The sequence below is a fragment of the Peromyscus maniculatus genome, chromosome 3 (assembly GCF_049852395.1).
Source record: "Peromyscus maniculatus bairdii isolate BWxNUB_F1_BW_parent chromosome 3, HU_Pman_BW_mat_3.1, whole genome shotgun sequence".
Lineage (NCBI taxonomy): Eukaryota > Metazoa > Chordata > Mammalia > Rodentia > Cricetidae > Peromyscus > Peromyscus maniculatus.
Window position 1 is genome coordinate 53,956,534 of NC_134854.1, and position 18,817 is coordinate 53,975,350.

Genomic DNA, 18,817 nt, shown 5'->3' on the forward strand with positions numbered 1-18,817 from the left:
GTGACGGAGAAAATGCTGCCTGGGAATCTGGCATCAGTGGACTGGGACCAAGCCGTGCCCAGCAGCTCACCAGCCACTGCTAGGGCATAGTAGCTCCTGGGTCCGAGTCCGCTTTCCTTGTGCGCTAACCAGGGCGCGGCAGGCTTGCCTCCAAGTTTCCCAGGACACTCTCCTTTCCTGATGGCCAGTGTTCGTCCCCAGCGTTCGTTCGAAGCCCCGTGGCTCCCCATCCCTTCCTCTCTCTGCTCCATTGCAGTCCATTGCCTGCAGGCAGAGTTCAAGTTCAGCCCCGGCTTTTGCTCTGGATTTAGAAAAAGGAGAGGGGGTGGGAGAATTGGAGGGAGCCGGCTAGTCGGGCGAGGCCAAGGGGAGGCGGAGAGAGGTGGCCTCTGATTGGTTGGGGAGGGGGAGTGGAGGCACGGAGTTTCCCACAATGCCCCGGTGCGGTGCAGCCGCGGATGGATGCTGCGGGAAGGGGCTGCCATTTGCTGCCCCTGCCAGCGGCGCGCGGACCTGCCCGCGCTCCCGCTGCCTCCAGCGCCCTCAGCCCGCCCGGCCTTTGCAGCCGCACCGCCTCAGCTTCCTCCGCGGCCGCCGGAGCGGTCGCCATGAACCCCAGCTCCTCGGCGGGAGAGGAGAAAGGGGCGACGGGCGGCAGCAGCAGCAGCGGAAGCGGCGCCGGGAGCTGCTGCCTAGGCGCCGAGGGCGGCGTGGACCCGCGGGGTGCAGGGGCAGCGGCTGCTGCTGCCCTGGAGGAGCCCGGGGCCGCCGGACAGAAGGAGAAGGAAGAGGCGCTGGAGGAGAAGCTGAGGGACTTAACTTTCCGGAAGCAGGTCTCTTACAGGTAGGCGCGGGAGCCAGCGAGACAGGTGCCGCCCAGGGCGGGGGACACTTGCTCTAGCTCCAGAGAGGTACTTCTGTGGAGTTAGGACGCTCCCTCTCTGTATCTCCGTCTTTTTCTTTCTTCCCAACTCTCTCTGTGTCTCTGCCTCTCCCCCTCCCTTTTTCTGTCTCTGAATCTCTGTCTGTCTGTCTTTCTCCTCTTTCTCTCTCCTGGGGATATGTGCTGTTCTCTTGTCATCCCTTTATTCTGGGCTGGAGGGAAGAAGCGGGATGCCCCCCAGCTTGTCCCTGCAACACCAGGGAGGTGTGCATTCGTAACAGGAGAGAACGCTAAGGTCAGAACAAGATCAAAACCGCATCTGTGAGTGTATGGGTAGTGGGTACAGACCCAGACATGCCCAGTTTAAAGAAAAGTCGTCAAAGTTGCCCCTAGGCTGGTGTCATTTCCAGCACTCTCCCTGCCTTTCAGAGTTCCCTGGGTGAGCCTTGGGCACTAACTGGATAGCTGAGATCTGTTCTGACAGGCAGGAAAGAACAACCCTATGCAAAAGAGAAATCCTTAAGGAAGTGCTTGTCTTGAAATCTCCTGTTAGGGACCAGGGAGATATGGGTCTCTACGTGGAGGTCTGTCAGTAGGTGTTGGGATTATGTGCACCTGTGTTTTTTCCCTCTCTCAGTGTGCCCAGCAGAGGATGTGGGCAGCCTACTCCCGAGCTATGGGTGAGGGTGAGAAGAGACCGTACTGGCACCTGAGGATGGATGTCAGTGGAGGATGAATGTCCACCCAATTATGTTTAAAGAAGCCCAGGATGTGTCAGGGTTTGAACCAAAGTGAGGATTGAATGGGTTCCCTACACTCCTCTCCCATTCCCAAACAAGAGAGAAGGTGCCCAGACCACCCTCACTGGTGGGTTAAAAAAAAGTTTAGGCAATAATCAGGCAGAGATTTACGAAGGCTTGTACTTGCTGGGTCTCAGAGTAATACTTGAAAAGGGGTCGGTGAAAGCATCTTGGTAGCCTTCTTCCTCTTGGGGTTAGCAGTCCCTTTTAGAAAAACCATCCAAAGTATTAAGCCTGTCACACCATGTGCTGTTATGTAAGCAAAAGCAGATGACAGAGGTGTGTGGGTTGCGAGGGTGTGCTCTGTTTATGGGGGCAGGTGTGTGAATCATTGGGATCCCCACAGGCATTGCCTGGACCGGAGGAGGCCCTGTCACCAGGGCATGTGCTCTGTGTCTCCTTGCCGGCTTCTGCTGTTTCCTAAATGGTCTTTAGCCAGGTGGTTGCTGCTGCACCCATCGCTTGCATTTTCTTCTCCACGAAGAGGGGGTTTCCCACCTGAGTTGTTCTCTTAGTTACTCACACAGATCAGATCCAAATGGAGCTTTCTTTTTATATTTTCGGTTTCTAAAAATAGGCAGGTGGTGGGGAGTGGGGGTAGCTCTAGGGAGGTATGCTAGGACACAGGCAGTTCTACTTCTGATGGTCTGTCTGGCTCTTAGGGGAACAGGGACTCTATTCAGCCTAATTTAGGATCTGTAAGTTGCAGGGGGTGGTGTTATTATGTGAAGTACATTGTGGGTCTGGGCTTCTGGGCTAAGAGAGGCTCCTGGGTCATTGGTATTCATGAGACTCCTTATTGGGTAGGGCTGTGAAGCCAGAATTTGCAAGGGAAATCTCTTCAGCTTGCCTCTTGGCAGGGGTCATTCTCTGAGCCTCTCTCCTGGAAAAGCATACTGTTGGGACTGCAGCTCTCTGGCTGGCATGTTCCCACAGGCACGTGGACGTGTGTACACACACAAACACAGCCGTGCAAACAGCAGCAAGAGAAGAATAGCACATGATACTGGCCTGTCTGGAACCCCACAGTAGTGGGTTTTATTTCTTGGATGCTATTTCTTTTTAAATAAAGCCTCACCGATTCCAAGGTAGTGGTGACACTTGGCACACACAGCACCTCAGGTGGCCGTCCCAAAGTGTACAGCCTCCACTCTTTGTGGGTGAGGACGGTTCTCACACTCCTTATGTGATGCTTACATATCACTACCTGAGAGTTGCTGTCTCAAAGGCTCGACAATTGACCCTTGAACCCATAAACTGCCCAGCCAAACCAAGCCAGATAGTCTCGAAGGGCAATGAGTAGTGATCTCCCCTGGCATGTGTTTATCCTGAGTAAGCTCTGTATTTTGGTCACTGCTATTTATTTATTTTTTAGAGTCAGAACTAATAATGCTCTACCTGTTTGCCATGGTGGCCTTTTGTGCTGAACTCAGAGATGGGGCTGGATCTGAGGGTTCTGACGAAAGGCGGATGAGGGATCTGTAAGCAAGGAGCAATTTGGTCTGGATTTGGTGTTGGCTCCTCAGGGTGTACCCCACTGCCTCCATATGATCCTGAGGATTCTGGGTTCAGCTTAGGATGGGGAAGAGTCAGGACGGCCCTGGGGCACAGAGTCTATGCAGAAGTGTGTATCTGAGTAGGAGGTACAGCTTCCATGTAAGGGGATCATTTGAGGTGGTGACGTGGTGATTCTTGAGCAGGTGGGAATGTCTTGAAGAACATGAATATTTGTAGAGTGAAAGTTGGTGTGAGAGAAGGGGGCTTTGGAGGAGTGTGTGTGTGTGTGTGTGTGTGTGTGTGTGTGTGTGTGTGTGTAGGGAGGGTCTCATCTGTTCCTCTTGTTGCTAAGGAACATATAAGCTAGAGTTTAAAAATAAATGGAGAGTGGGTGGGCATATGCAGTGACTCCTGTCTTTTTAGGAACCAGAGCCCTTTACAAAAAGCCTTTAAATAACCATTTCTGGAGGCAGGCAGATTATTCATTTTGCTGACTTTTACTTTGTTAAGTAAAATAAACTCCTTTATGTACCCCTAGACTTCCCCTCATTATCTTCTCTTTGTTGGCTGTTCTTTTTGGGGGGATGATTTTTCCCATGAGAATTTTTCCTTTATTTCTGCACCCCAAGAGCAAATAGTACCCATAGACTGTAGAGCTAAAGGTTTTAGCAGGCAATGCAAGTGATCTGGCACTTTCCTGTTAAAATTACTACTTCCTTTTTCTTTGAAAATTATGGTGCTGCAACAGATACATATGTGTAAATGACTGTGTAATATGGAGGAACGCTTTTTTAAAACTGCTGTAAGTATTTTAAGTCAGTAAAATGAAAAGGGGGGAAAACCCAGAAAGACACAGAGAAGGAGAGGGAAAGAGAGAGAAGGTAGTTGGTATTTTTTGTGTTCTCTTTGTCAGGCACTGTGGGAAGTATTACAGCATATTGTATCTTTTTTATGTGCATGTGTGTATATGTGTGTGTAAGCATGGGTGTGGGTACATGTGTGTAGATGTGCATGTACATGCTAATGTGTGTGGGCACACGTGTGTGCATGTGTGTGCGTATGCATGTATGATGTGTGTGTATATGTGTGTGTGTGCATGGAAGGCTGAAGTTGACATTGTCTTTTTTAAATTTCTCTTCACTTTATTTATTGAGGCAGGGTCTCTCACTCAACTTGGAGCTGTCTGATTCTGACTAGTCGAGCTCACCAGCTTGCTCCAGGGATAGATGCCCTGTCTCTGACTCCCAAGCTCTGGGATTACAGGCGGCCACCACACCAGCTCAGCTTCTAAGTAGATCTCGGATCTGAACTCTGCTCCCCAAGCTGGCCGGACAAGAGCTTTATCTCCCGAGCCTTCTCACCAGACTTGTATATTGAGTCTTATCTGAGCTTCAGGGTGGCCCTGTGATATGACTGGACTATTTCTGTCTTGTAGAAAAGGAACCTGAGGCATGGGCCTTGGGCTGGAGGCAGATCTGACTCTAAAGGACTTTCTCTTTAGACTGCATTTTTCTGGTTGCTTCCTCAAGTGTCTGTGTTAGGTTTGAACTCTTTCCGTGTGTATATGTGGATGTGTGTGTGTGTGTGTGTGTGTGTGCGCGAGTGCTGACTTTTTATCTCACCCACAAGATGCTACAGGTCTCCCTACACACTCTCTCTCCCTCTCTCTCTCTCTGTCTCTTAAATTGTGACAGTGTCTCTCTGCATAGCTCTGGCTGTCCTGGAACTCACTCTAAGACCAGGCTGGTCTCAAAATCACAGAGGTCCACCTGCCTCTGCCTCCTGAGCACTGGGGTTAAAGGCGTGTGTTCTCCCTGCGCCTCCTTGTATGTTTCTTTCTTTGGGCTGAAGCTCTTTGCCTTTGTCTCTATGGTTAGTGCCTCCAGACACCCTCTAGTATTTCAGAATTGGAAATGAATATAAATTCATGATCCTCAGCAAATTGTTTGGTTTTGCTTCTGAGAACAAAACCACCTCCGAGACACCTGTTATCTCCACCAAGACACCCATGTTACAAGTTTATGCACTTTTAAAATAATTCCTACAGGTGCTGTGTAGGTGCAGCGGGGCTTGTGGCAGAGCTGCTGCCTTTCCTCTTTGGGCAACACGCGGTGAAGGAGAAAGTACAGGCCTGCTTGTGAGGAGGCCTTGGTAGTTACCAGTGCTTATGCACAGGCTTCAGCTTCTTCACTTGAAAGCCTTGGTGGTCACACTTGACCTTTCTCACAGGAAGTCTCTAGTGTAATATAGAAGCAATGGCAAGGAACATGGAACTTCTTAGAGTAGACAGCTGGTGGAAAGGGGGGTCCCAGTCCTTGACTGTGTGGACAACAACAGAGTAGAGTTGTCCCTTGGTGGCTGTGGGGGAATTAGTTCCAGGACTACTGTGCAGACATGAACATTTGCAGACACTCAAGCCCCTATGGTAAAACAGCATCACATTCACATATAACCCATTTGCACCTTTTCATAAACCTTAAATCATCTCCATTACTTAAAATACCCAATACAATGTTAATGCGATCTAAATAGTTGTCAGATACTATTTTAAAAAGAGTAATGACAATATGGCATGTTCGGTCCAGAAACAACGAGTTTTCTTCTCTTTTTTTCTCCCCAAATATTTTCAGTCCATGATTAGCTGAGTCTACAGTGGTAGAACTGGCAGACACAGAGGGCTCACTGCACCCTCATGTTGTGTTTTGTTCCCCCCAACAAGACTGTATTATTAAACGACAACTGAGGCATTGGATGCTAAACAGGATAAGCACGGGCATGGCTTTTCTTTGCTCTGGAGTTAGTAGCATACAGAGAACATTGTCTTCTCCTGAGCATCAGAGTGTAGCGTTTTTCTTTATGAAGGCAGCTTTGAACATCTGCGTTGTTTCATACATTGGTTAGATCAAGACTTCAGGATGAGGCAGAAACACGGCCTGTGATTTAATGTCTGCCTCCAGTCATTAGTTAGGGACCACCGAGTGTTGGCTTCCTCACCCGGGACACATACCAGGTGAGATTGCACACTAACTGCTGTCCGGAGCATGTGTGCTGACACCGATCGTGGAGAGGTTAGACTTGATTCTTTTTTCCCTTTGCCTGGGAGAGTTCTCACGCTGAGCCTGGCGGAGTTGGGGGCTGGAGAAATGGAACAGCGCTTTGCTGGTGTTTCAGTTCTGTTGTGGCAACAGTGGCCTTGCCTCATGGGGCCAAATTAAATTAGAGGAGAGCAAGCTCTTTCCAACTCTACTTTCTAATCTGAGAAAATGAGGGCTCTCAGGGGGGCCCAACCTGGTTTCTGCACCTCTCCATTCTTCTGGGCTAGGATCTGGGGTACATGTGTTCTCTGCCACCCCAAGGCATACTTGGGGTTGAGACCCCTCTGAGACCAGAGGCACCTGGAGAAGCCACTGTTACCTTTGGGCTAGACATTTGTTCTCTAACTTGGGTTCGCCTTGGTCATGCTAATCCAATGGAGACAGATGGTTTCTTCTGAGGCTCCATCTTGTGAGAGCTGCTACATCCAGTGGCGTGTGGCTCTTCTGATGGATACCAGAGGAAGGTGGAATGTGCACAAAATAATGATAAAACAGACTAATTTCTCATTGTTTGACCTGGCTGGAACATACTGCCAGCCACAGCAAACCAGCGTAATGTGCAAGATGAAAGACATAAAATACCAAGCTAGTCCTGTTTGAGCACAGTGCTCTCATAGGGTCTCTCTGCTCGTGTGCCAGCAAACTCCTCAGAAGGTGGGAGCGCTGAGGGTCTGCGTTCAGGTGGTCCTCATGTGGGTCCTCAGCTGAGTTAGCTGCCTTGAGTCTTGTTCTTCTTGATCGGTAGATAGACGATGAATATCTGTTGAGTGAATAAACTTAATCATCAACTTTTAATAAGCAGCTACTCTTGCCTCTTTGGAATCCATTGTAGCTACCTTTTTCCCGTCTTCTGTTTTTCTCTCACGGACACTCCACTTAGCAGCCCAGAGCTGTGTTTCTGTTTACAACGTCCTCTGGAGTACCTGCTCTAGCCATCTAGCCAGCTGTTGGAGGCCGGAGGAGGGCGGCAGAAGCTCTTCCTTACCCATCCATTCGCAGCTTGTCAGAGAAAAGGCCTTAATTTGCCTTCGGAGCAGCACTAATTAGCTCTCTGCTCTCCTTCTGTCTGTCTCATCCCTTTCCAAGGGCCAGTATTGATTTTCTCCCCAGGGAGAAAGTTTTCTGTCCATGTTTCTTTCTGTGAGTAGACGTTCTAACCCAGCATTCCTGAGGTCTGTCTGTCCTGACTAGGGTCCACTCTGTCTGGCTACTCCAACAACCTAGGCTACATGTTACTTCACCCATCTGAAGTGCATAAGTGTGTGTGTGTGTGTGTGTGTGTGTGTGTGTGTGTGTGTGTGTGTAAGATTACTTGAAGAATGTTTTAGCTCACTCTGTGACTCTAACCTTTGTTTATAATTTGCTTAATAATAAACTCTTCAAAAGAGTGACAGCTGCTTTTCATACTCGTGTATCCTGTACCGCATGAGAGAATGGCTTGTGAGTTTGCCAACATCCCTCCTGTTCAAAAGAGGAGTGGTCTGGCCAAGCTTGGATTATTCTAGAGAAAAGTAAGTCGTTGTGTCAGATGTATGCACACTGGCTGAAGGAGAAGGCCGTCACACGGAAAGCCATAGGGAAAGGTCTTAGCAGGTAAATGCTGGTGCTCTTTGTTTGTTTGTTTGTTTGCTTTTTTTTTTTTTTTTGAGACAGGGGTTCTCTGTGTAGCTTTGGTGCCTGTCCTGGATCTCACTCTATAGACCAGGCTGGCCTGGAACTCACAGAGATCCGCCGGGCTCTGCCTCCCGAGTGCCGGGATTAAGGGTGTGCGCCACCACTGCCCGGCTGCTGATGCTCTTTCTAGTCCTGAGTTTTGTGAACTTTGGAATGGAGCAAACACCAGTGCTTAAAAGGAATTTCATGGTTCTTGCATCAAACTTCCATGAGATTTGCTCAAGTGGAGATTTGCCTTTACATTTTAGACTCACAAATAGCTATCTGGTAAGAACTGGTTCGGGCTTTGCTACACAAATACTCTGGCTTTTGTTGGGTGTGAGGGAAACACTGAAGTTTAAAGAGTGATAATCTCCTTTTCACCCATTGATTACTCGCTGAGTTGGCGTTTAAGAGCCCTGGTTCTGAGCCTCATCACCGAGGTCCAAATAGTTAGTTCTGCCTACTCACCGTGTGTTGTTCAGCAAGTTCCTTAAGGCTTTGGTGTGCCTTAGTTTCCCTGTCTGTAAAATGCGCACTACGGTAGTACTCACCCTGTGGGGATATTTCTAGTTTAAATGAGCTGATACAATTCTGGATCCTACAAAGCAAATGTCATAGGTGTGCTTGCAAAGGTGGTGTTATCTATGTGGAAATTCAGTGACATGGCAGAAAATGTATTATTCTTCAAACTATTGAACATCTGTCCCATGTCCATGACTGACAGTAGCATGATTCAGATAATATGAAAATGAGGTAGACATACACTGAGATGTGAAAACCTATAGGTTTGGGCGTTCATGGCAATGTAGAATTTCTACTGATTTCTAGTAGCATACTTCCAGAATGGATTAGAATGTAGTTCGTCCTTACCAGGTAGTGAAAAAGGATTCTGCTGTGGAGAGGTCTGGACGCTGGAGCAGGCAGAAGGCCAGGAGCAGAGAAGCCAGGCCGCATCAGTGTGTAGGAGTCAGGGTGCAGTGACCCAGGCTTCCATCTGGCCCTCTGAGAGTAGGAATCCTGACCTGGAGAGCTGGGTCAGGGGTGGCAGAGCTCTGCAGTGTCGGGAATAAGGACAGAGCTATTGCCTGTGACTGCAGGACACAAAACATCTCCCCCGCCTTGTCCTGATGATGTCTCCTTTTAAATTCAGACAGTGGCTGACTGGCATATCCTGACAATCAGAATGGGAAAAAAAAAAAAAAAAAACTTCCCTGGTCTGGATTATTTCAGAAATAGGAGACCCAACCTGCTGGGATGTTCTATCAGTCAGCTCAACCAGGTCAAAGAATAGCATTTATTTTTAAAGAACTTTAGATGGCTTTATTGTTGAGTACATAAAACCAGCTCAAGATTTTGACGTCAGTGTTTGGGTGTGTATGGGTGACTTATTTTCCTCAGGAGACAAAGATAAGGTAGATGGATACTTTTGTAGATTTGTAGGAAATAGAAAGTGGATTCCTTAAAGTGGCTAATGTTTGTTAAAGTGTGTATGTGTGAGATGTGTCAGATCTCTGGAAAAATTATTTTTTTGCATGTGTGTGTGGTATGTGCATATGTGTGTTCATGTAGTTCATGTACGAGTGTGTGCACCCGTGTGTGTGCTGGTGCATGTTCACGTGTATGTATGTCTAGGCATTGATGTCAGGGGTCTCTCCCACTTAGTCTCCACTGGGCATGTTGAAGTATTGCCTCCCTCTCGAATCCAGAGCCCACTGATTCGGCTAGTCTAGCTGGCAGCTTGCTCTAGGGATCTCTCATCTCTCCCTTCTGAGCACTAGGATTATAAGCCATGCTGACCTGACATTTATGTGGGTGTTGGGGATCTGAATTCAAGTCCTCATCTTTTAACAGCAGGTATTTACAGATTGAATCATCTCCCCAGCCTCCTGTAAAGTTCATTTTTAATCAAAAAACAAACTCGAAGGCAATTTGTTTAGAGATAAGAGGAGCTGTATATGAGCTTGTGTGGAAGCGGTTTTAAAAGGGGATTTCACATATCATTTTGAGGAAAACTTCTGGAACATTTCTCAGGCCAAAAGGACTGGAGATTTAATCATTGTGTGTGACAGGTTTTGAGGCAAGGCACTCAGATGGAGAGCATTCCCTGTAGAGGTTTTTGATGGAAAAGCTTGATTAAAAATAGATTCTCTCTTTTAAATTGACCCCTTGTCCTTGTAGAGATGGAGCTGTGGCATGCTCTTGTCTCTTTCTACTTGAAATGCAATCTCTAGCATTTGAAGTTTGAAGGAAGGAGAAAAACCGTGGAGGCCACACAGCCTTCTCAGCCATCGGAGTCACCTGCACCTGCTGTACAAAGTACCGTAGCCTAAATGGCTTGTAAACAACATAGCATTAGAGGCTCAAGTCTGAGACCCGGGGGCCTGGATGGTCAGGTTCTGGAGAGGGCTCTCTTCGGGGTTGCCTATGGCTGCGATCTTGCTGTGTTCCCATGTGGCTGAGAGTAGAGAGCCAAAATGGGGTGTGCCTCTGCCGGTCTCACTGATGAGAGGGAGTCACTTTTCATGATCTAATCATCACCCCCTCCCCTTATCCCTTTGGAGGTTAGGATTTCAACATACAAAGGAGATGTTAGACCTCCATAGAAAAATTAGTTAGGACTTCATGTATGTATGTTATAGGGCTGAAACGACATAGTCATGACCATGTGGATTTTCTGGGGGTAGGGGGTAAGCACAGACATTGAGCTTGCAACACCAGCACACTTTATGTTTTCTTGAAGAACCTTAGGAAGTCACGGACATTCCTATTTTTTGTCGTCCACGTGGTTTCTGAACCATTCTCGAGGCAACAAAGGCAACCTATGTACTTCTCAAACTCCTTGTAAGGTGCAGGGCTAAGCATCTACTCTAAGATGTCTCCCCACCCAGGAACAGTAACCAACCCCAGTTAGCGGCTCTGCTCCGGAGCTGCTAGACATCGAGTGTGCAGCATTTCGCTGAGTTTGTGATTAGGAAGGGGCTACTGCTGTGTCCATCGTATTGATGAGAACATCGAAATTACAGTGTTGGCAGTTTTCCCACGGTCACACAGCTGGTTAAGTGGCAGGCTAAGATCTGTGTTTCTATTTACATACTTCTCACCACACACCGCTTCCCAAGTGCAGCTTCTCATTTTGGTTACTTTTAACTCTTTGCCCATTTTTGGTGTGCAAAGAGTCAGATTTTCACAATGGAGTTTGGTCTTAGTAGACCCAACTCCCCCAGGGCAGTGTGTGTGGCATGCATTAAATTTCAGCGGGCCTAGATAAGCCTCACCCAGGACTTGGAGAAAGGCCTTCCCCGGGGACCATTGGCATGTTTGTTTTGTGCCCCAGCACAAGACTCAGGTCTGGGTGGATACCTGCTGCTTCCAGTTGTAGGGAGGATAAGGCTGGACTTTCCATGCTGGCTCCTTTAAAACAATGTGAACTTTCCACTCCAAAGGAATGGAGAAGGCAAATCTAGCTTCCTGGGATTCATAAATGATTGTGGGGATTAGACCTGCAGGGTAAGACCTCATGATTTGTAATCAGAGTGGAACTTAAAGAAAAGTCAGTGATGGTCATGGAGTCAAGAAGTTAGGACTAGTGATCGTATGAGCATGTTTTGGGGCTGGACTGGTAATCACCACCATCCTTAGAAGAGGTGGGCCTTTCCTTTTTAACCAGTGAGCTCTTCAGGCTGCTTGTGTTTACATTAGCTTTTCCACAGCGGCACTCTTCAGAGTTTGTGAGTATGTTCATGTGTGCACTTACAGACACCTAGAAGGTTCCAGAGCAGCACGTCAAAAAACCTGAGTCATTTTCACATTTGAAGAAACCTTCAGAATGTCTTGGGAAAATAAATGTTGAAGCTATTTAAAGATTAAAACTGAAGCTTTCTATGAGCCAGTATGAGACTACTTACAACAGAATCTAAGGGATTTTCTCTTAAGACCAATTTCTGGAGCTTTCTTTAACTGTTAATACCAACTAAATTTAGGTTACTTAATAATAATAAAAATGTGTGTGCTGCATTTCAGGCTTAGCGTTAGTAAGCCCCTTTCACATCAGTGATCTCATTTTAACGGCAAAACAATCCAAGGCTCCCTGTGTTGTTTGCACAGTCGGTGTAGACGGAAGGAAACATAGCCACGGCAGCTCAGTGACTTCCTTAGGGCCGTGTGCCAGTGAGGGGCGCTACCAGATCCACGGTGGAGTTTGAATCTCGGGTCCCACTTTCTTTTTATTTCAGGCATTGTTTCTTCAAGTGACTCCATGGAAAGACAGCTAGCAACATTGCCCTCTTGTTCGTTTTATTTACTTGAATTTATCTTCATTATTAATCACAATAGCCAGAGATGGAATCAATTACCCACTGGCACACACCAAATCCATATGGCATCGACAGCAAGGATGACCTCATTGCCATCCCATTACCCTTCTCTGGTCTCCGTTTAGTACACCTCTTACTAGGAGAGGGAAGAAAATGAGATGGGGTGTGGAGGGAGGGGGGTGGGGAGGGAGTTGGGCTCTTCCTTTGCATTAGTTGCTAAGCAGCAGCCATTTCATTGTAAGAGAGTTCCAGTTCAAGTAACGACATGGTTTTCCAAGAATAGCATGTCGTTTTTATAGCAGCTGCATTTCAGGTCTCCGCAGAGCACATGTTCTGGCAGCCCAGTGACTTTAGGGGAAGAAGTAACCACCCCAACTTTTTTTGTGGAATGTATGGAGGAAATTCAGTGTAGCTGATTACCTAATACAGACTTTCACCTTCTGTTCATGGCTAGCTGTAGGCAACGAGAGCAGCTGTAAGGACTCGGAGTCCTCTCCAGGAAAGATAGCTGACATGCAGGTATGTTCTGAGGCTACATGTCATATCACATGAGAGGTCCCATCCCAAAGGAGTATTCTGGATAGTTTAGGTTGTTTGAAGTAACTTGGCCTAGAACAGAATTTGGTGGCTGCCAAGAAGTAGGATGATGGCTATGATTTCATTGTGTCAATATTTTCTGGCAACTGAAGATTTTTGAAAAGAAATAAAATGCTCTACATGGTTTAGTTTTATGAGGAAAGAGAGCATGAGTTCAAAAGGAGGCCTGTAACTTCCTTCTAGGCATAGTCAGGAGGCACGGTTGTTCCGTGGTGGTTGTAGGAGTGATCACACTTTGTGCTTTCCAAGAGTGCGCTGTACACGACTGCCCCCCACCTACCACCTACCCAGCCACCTGACAGAAAACGCCTCTTTCTGGAGTAGCTGGGATGCTTAGAAACTGCCTCTACCTTCCAGTAAGTTCCCCTCCCATTTAAGGCAGAGTATCTCTTCCAGGAACTAAAAGTAGTGTCTGGAAGTAGTAATACATGGACAAGTTCATAAACGGTAGACGGTTATTCCCATCTCTCCAGCAACTGATGCCACTCACAGATTTTTCCTGTGTACTTCTTAACAGTCACTTGGAAGAGCTTTGGTGAGGCAGCTCTGGTTATAGGAACCCATTGCCTGTGAGAGGGGAATCAATCAAGCAGTGCTGAGGAAAAGAGGGTGGAGACCAGTGACTCCCACTTGGTATGAACCCCAGGAAGACAGATTCAGGTGTCAGGAGAGGCATGTCTGGGAGGTGCTCGGTGATCTACCCTTGGCACCTCTCAGAGCTGTACCAGTAACATCAACTGAGCCCTACTGTGTGCTAAGAAAGGCACTTTGCTAAGTGCCATATGCATATGATTTCAGTTAACTCTTACAGCATTTTTATAGGGGAGACACTTCTACTATCCATAGCTGTATAGAACAGGAAACCGAGGCATAAGATGGTAAAATAGCACATGAGCCGGCAAGCAATGAAGCCGGGATATGAATCTCAGAACATTCTGGCCAGTGCCCTTAGGTGTGATTCTATTCCTCACTCCTGTATAAATGTAGAAATTCTGATCTTTAGGGAATCACCTCTGTTTTGTTTCACACTGCACTACTTGTGGGGTTGAATATCAAGGTGGCTGTCTGTCTCCTGGAGTACTGATGAGATTTCTGGAAGCTGTTGGTGGGGTAGGAAGCCTCACTCTCGCCACTGATCCCACCTTAGGGCATACCTAAGACTTGTGCTTGGGCAGTCAGACTTTTTTGAATGGGGCTCACCTGCCAGCTTGTCTGTGTCTATCAGCAACACATTAGGGGGGGGGAAATTCCTGTTGTTCCTCACCCTTATTTTACCCTCAGCACAGATCACCAGCCTCCTCTACTGAATTCCTTATTGACTACATTAACAACGGTTGTATTTTTTTTTGTTTACAACTAAAATATGAAAAATAGAAACAACTAAATGTCATTGGCATGTGGTCCTTCAGCCTGTCCTGGTGAATGTCTTCTATTCCAGGGAGCTGTCTTGGGGAGATACTTACACCATTGGTTGGGTCTGATTGTTAGAGCGATTTTATTAGAGGAACAACAAATGTATTATTTTTTTAGGGACTGTCTAATAGAAATTACCTATAATTGATGGCTGTGGTGTTTTGCATGAGAAATGCTCCCCCATACTTTATCTCCAGTTGGTGGAAGCTGTTTGGGAAGTGGTGGAACCTTGTGGGAGGAAGTACATCTCTGGGGCAGGCTTTGAGAGGTCATAGCCTCTCCCTACTTCCTGTTTGTTCCCCCTCCCTCCCCATCTCATATCATGTTGTTGAAGATGTGTTCTCTCAGCTTTCTGATCTGGCTTGCAACTGTCTTGCCTCCCCTCTGTGGAACCCTGGGGGGAATAAACTCTTGGGAAGTTACCCAGACATGATCAGTTATCACAGCAGCGAAAGTCACCAGTATCATGGGAAAAAAAGACTTTGCCTTGAGCGTAGCTTTTTACCATCTCAGCACTAGGACTGTGCTGTCCCCATACAGTAGGCATTGGTTTCCTTTGCCTCTTGAAACCAATGAACATGAACTAAATGCAATACGCAGCTTCTTAGTCATACCAGCTACACACAACGTGCTCAGCAGCCACATGCACAAGTGGCTGCCATACCAGGTAGCACAGATAGACAACACTGTAGAGAGTTCATCTGAATGCTGGTGATTGGAGGGACACGCCAAGACACTAATTTACCAAAGCTGTAGAAACCTCTGGCCAGCCATCCCTGAACGGTAACCTTGAAGAGTATAGTTCTTGAGCTAAGACGTCTAGCTCGCTAGCTAAGATGTCATATGTTAAGGATGTAAGCGGAAGGGAGAGATCATTCTAGGGCATGGAGAAAGTCATTCTTAGCATTTCCCATCATGCTTCCTGCCATGTGTTCCTTCCCTCCAAACTGCAGTGGTGACTCACTTCCCGACGGATAAGGTCAAGGACTCTGCCTTCTCATTATTGCACAGCACGCTCCCTCCTACTTCACTCAACGCCTGAAGGCCTAGCCATAAGAGAACACGATTGGATAGCCTGGAAACTGTGCCATCTAGGATAGCTCAGTCTGTGATGGTCGCTTGTGGGGATAGTGTGAAAGAGGACCCTCCATCGTAGGTTCTTGAAATTTGAACAAGAGCGTGGTCCAAGATGGAGGCATAAGCTTGATTTAGGGACCTGTAGCTTCAGTCTGTGTTAGTCACAGAGATTGCTTGTTATGCTGTCTGTTTTGTTTTTCATGTTAGTTCTATTGTGCTCCATAAATATTTAGTTTAAATTCACTAGAGAGGCATGAGAGTATATGCATGGACTTAAACCTTTCATGTGGCTCACCTGGTGCCTGGAGAAAAGACCTGAGGACATTCTGTGAAGGGCTGCAAGGAGAGAGAAAAAGCCCCAGGAAAATCTGTGTGTGTTTGTGTGGATTCTCTGGTGCTTTGAACTGCCAATACTGCACACAAGGGTGTTCTAAAAATAACTTCAGTAATGTGCATCCTTCACCGAAGGGAGCGAGATAATTTGTGAGGATGATGAGTAATGGGGAAGGAGAAAAGCTTTAAAAGATGAGAAATGAAAGACAAATTTCAATGGTCTCTCAGGCTCTCCCATGTACTAAGCCTCTCCTTTGAAGCCTTGATATTGAAAATGGGGGAAAGTACTTACGATGAAAAGGATCTCTGTGAGACCTATTGTTATTTTTTTTCTTACCTGTGTTTTATGGTATGAGCAATCCCCTAGATAAAAGCTTAGCTGCTCCATAGGAATAGCTATGAGATGCTCACATGCTACATGTGCAGTGCTTAGTAAGGGATACAAAATTGAATAGTATATGGCCTATTCTTTAAACATTTTCAAGGCTTATAACTTACTATGGAGCTGCATAAAAATGTACAGGATGCCCACTCTGTGTCACACTGTGCAAATCTATGCTGATAGAAATGCAAGAGAACTTAGAAGCTCTGGCATCAACAATTTGCTGTTTAGTGAGAAAGAGGCAAAGCATTGAACTGCCATTATATTAATGTTGGATCATAAACACCAAGAAAGGGACATGCAGGGGACAACGTGGAGGAACCTGGATGACATGTGCCTGTTTCAGACTGAAGACTCTGGAGCTGGGGTTGGACACAGATGCTTTGAAAGAGGACGAAGACTTGGCTAGGTCAAGGAGAGGTCAAATGACTCGTTCATATCACAGATGCAATGGAGAAAACCTATCCTAGGTTCCAGACGGCAAGGTAGAAACAATCTTTTGAAACACAATCCATTGACTTCTAATCTCCTCTGAAGATCTCTCAAAATAGACCCTTTGATTTTTTTTTTTTAACCTAGAAATCCACACAGGAAAGGCTCTTCGCTAGGAGCCCTGGCTCCTTTGTACTTGTTAGACAGTAGAAGCTGGAACAAAGGTAAACAGCAGGCATCAAGTGGCGGACATGCTCCTGTTTGAGTTTCATGGACACAAAAGAGGGGAAAGTTAGTCCTGTCTGGGAGAAGTTTTCTTGGGCTGTTGATGTTGAAGAGTTGGTAAGACTCCAGCAGGAAGCATTTGGGCCACAGGGGGCAGAGCAAGGCGACACTGCAGGCATTGAGAATTGCGTAGTGGTGGAAATGCAGGGATATATTGGCATAACGGTGTGAACTGTGGACCCGGTTTTGCTTTGAGTGTGGAATGGGAAGCAAGGCAGTCACGACAGGGATGTCATCACAAGAATTCTAGTTCGCAGAAAGTAACTGGAGGCTTTTGGGCAGAGAGGTCTTATCCCTTCCTCCAAATGAGGGCAAGCTGTTGCTCTCCCTGAAGCTGGTGCTGGTTCCCTTGCTTCTGGAACCACTGTTCCTGCCACGGAAGCCATGGCTGCAGAAGTGATGCCTCCAGCTCTCTCTATCCCCAACACTCCACTGTGGACAGAACTTTCTTCCTGCCCTTTTTGGGCAGGAAGAGAGAGATAGATCTTTGTGAGTGACCAGGAGTGGAGAAGCAGGCTCTTCTCAAGCTTCAGAGGTACTAGGCGGGGCAAATCCAGTCTTACAGGAGGATTTGAGAAAGAATGTGTCTTGTCCTCCATCACAGGGACCTCACTTCTATATCAAGTCACATAATAGTCACTGTTCTGAGTCAATGCCATTTATTCATAATTCAGCAAAGCAGCATTGCCTCAAGATCTAAACAACTAAACACATGGAAAATTTGGGGAGCTGCTGTGCTGTTGAGCCAAGGGTTACCCTCCAAACTAGTTGGGAGAAAGTCTCAAGTTGTGGATTGTTTTTTTCAGTGAGGTGGATTGTCCCCCATCTTTGATTCTAATGCCTGGAGACTACTAAGCAAATTAATGAGAGACTCGTGTGTTCTGAACTGGTGAAGAAAGAGTAGCCAAGCAGCTCACACTTTTGGGGATGGTGGTGGGACTGCCTAATGCTGTTACGCGAACAGAGATCAGCTGGGCCAGTGAGTAGAAATGGAGATAATTGTACAGAGAGAAGAGCTTTGCATTCAGCTGCAGGCCGTGCACTCTTTCCAGACCTAATCTTTAGTAAATGGACTGCGACATTGTGGGGGAAAGTCTGTGTGAGCAATTCTGTCTGCTGGCTTTCATGCCTGTTCCTAAAGGATTAGGGCAACACCCAGCACCGTCTCTGCATTGTGTACATCGCATTGCCTTGCCCGAGAGCTGGCTTACTCCTTGCATTTTAGAAAATCATCATTTTCTCATATAAATGGAAAATAGGGGAAAGTAGGATGGAAGAAAGAGTAATGTTGAGATCAAAGTAATATTAGCATGCAGGAAAAAAATCCAATCTTGGTTTAAGGCCACCTACAAAGTGATGAGCAATTTTGCCTCCACAGGCCCATGTGATGTGCTTGCTGCAAGGATGCACCCTGCCAGTGAATTCTGGAGTAAGAGGAAACTAGTTGATAATGGTTGATAATTTAGATGCAATCAGGCCGATAAAGCTGGTTTTGTTTTAAGGCAGAGGGTGAAGCTCAGAAGTATGCACAAAGCCTTTGGTTTCATGCTCAGTACTGCACTAAAGGAAAAAGAAAGAAAGAAAAGAATTTACTTTTAGGGACCCACATTTCCCCCCCGCTTCTGATAGTCTATTTAAGATGTCTATTCTTCATTCCATAGACAAAGGGGTAAACATACTGGGAAAATAAGTCTACCAACGTGTCGCTGGTCCTTGCAGATTACAAAACACTATGGCCTCCTACCAAGTTTGCATGTGTTGTGGGGGTGCATGTGTGTGTACATGGGGCATCGCTTTCTCTATCTGAGACCCAGTATCCTTCCCTGAGAAGTGAGGCTCATGAAACTCCTGTCCAGGATGGTTGTTGAGATTGATTAAAGGAGAGTATGCACACGGCAAATGGTCTAGTCGGGTGTAAATGGTTCATGCTACATCAACTCATGCCATCGTCCCTTGTGAAGACTCTGGACTTCTTGAGGTGATTACATTTCCTAAGGGCACTCAGGAATATAGGTTTACTATTGGTCTGTATCATTTTGGGGATGTACACCTGC

The 18,817-nt window shown here is 46.7% G+C and overlaps 1 protein-coding gene across 5 annotated transcripts in view; it reads left to right on the top strand.

The window, feature by feature from the left end:
- The first annotated feature begins 458 nt into the window (after window positions 1-458).
- Window positions 459-18,817, top strand: part of Dgki (diacylglycerol kinase iota) — a 452,147-nt gene continuing 433,788 nt past the window's right edge. For 3 of the 5 annotated variants that reach the window (XM_015989976.3, XM_015989977.3, XM_076566517.1), the window contains exon 1: window positions 459-844. In XM_015989976.3, coding sequence (XP_015845462.1) covers window positions 459-844 — 386 coding nt within the window. The remainder of the gene's footprint in view (window positions 845-18,817) is intronic. The other 2 variants (XM_042273058.2, XM_076566518.1) reach the window with 1 other exon arrangement.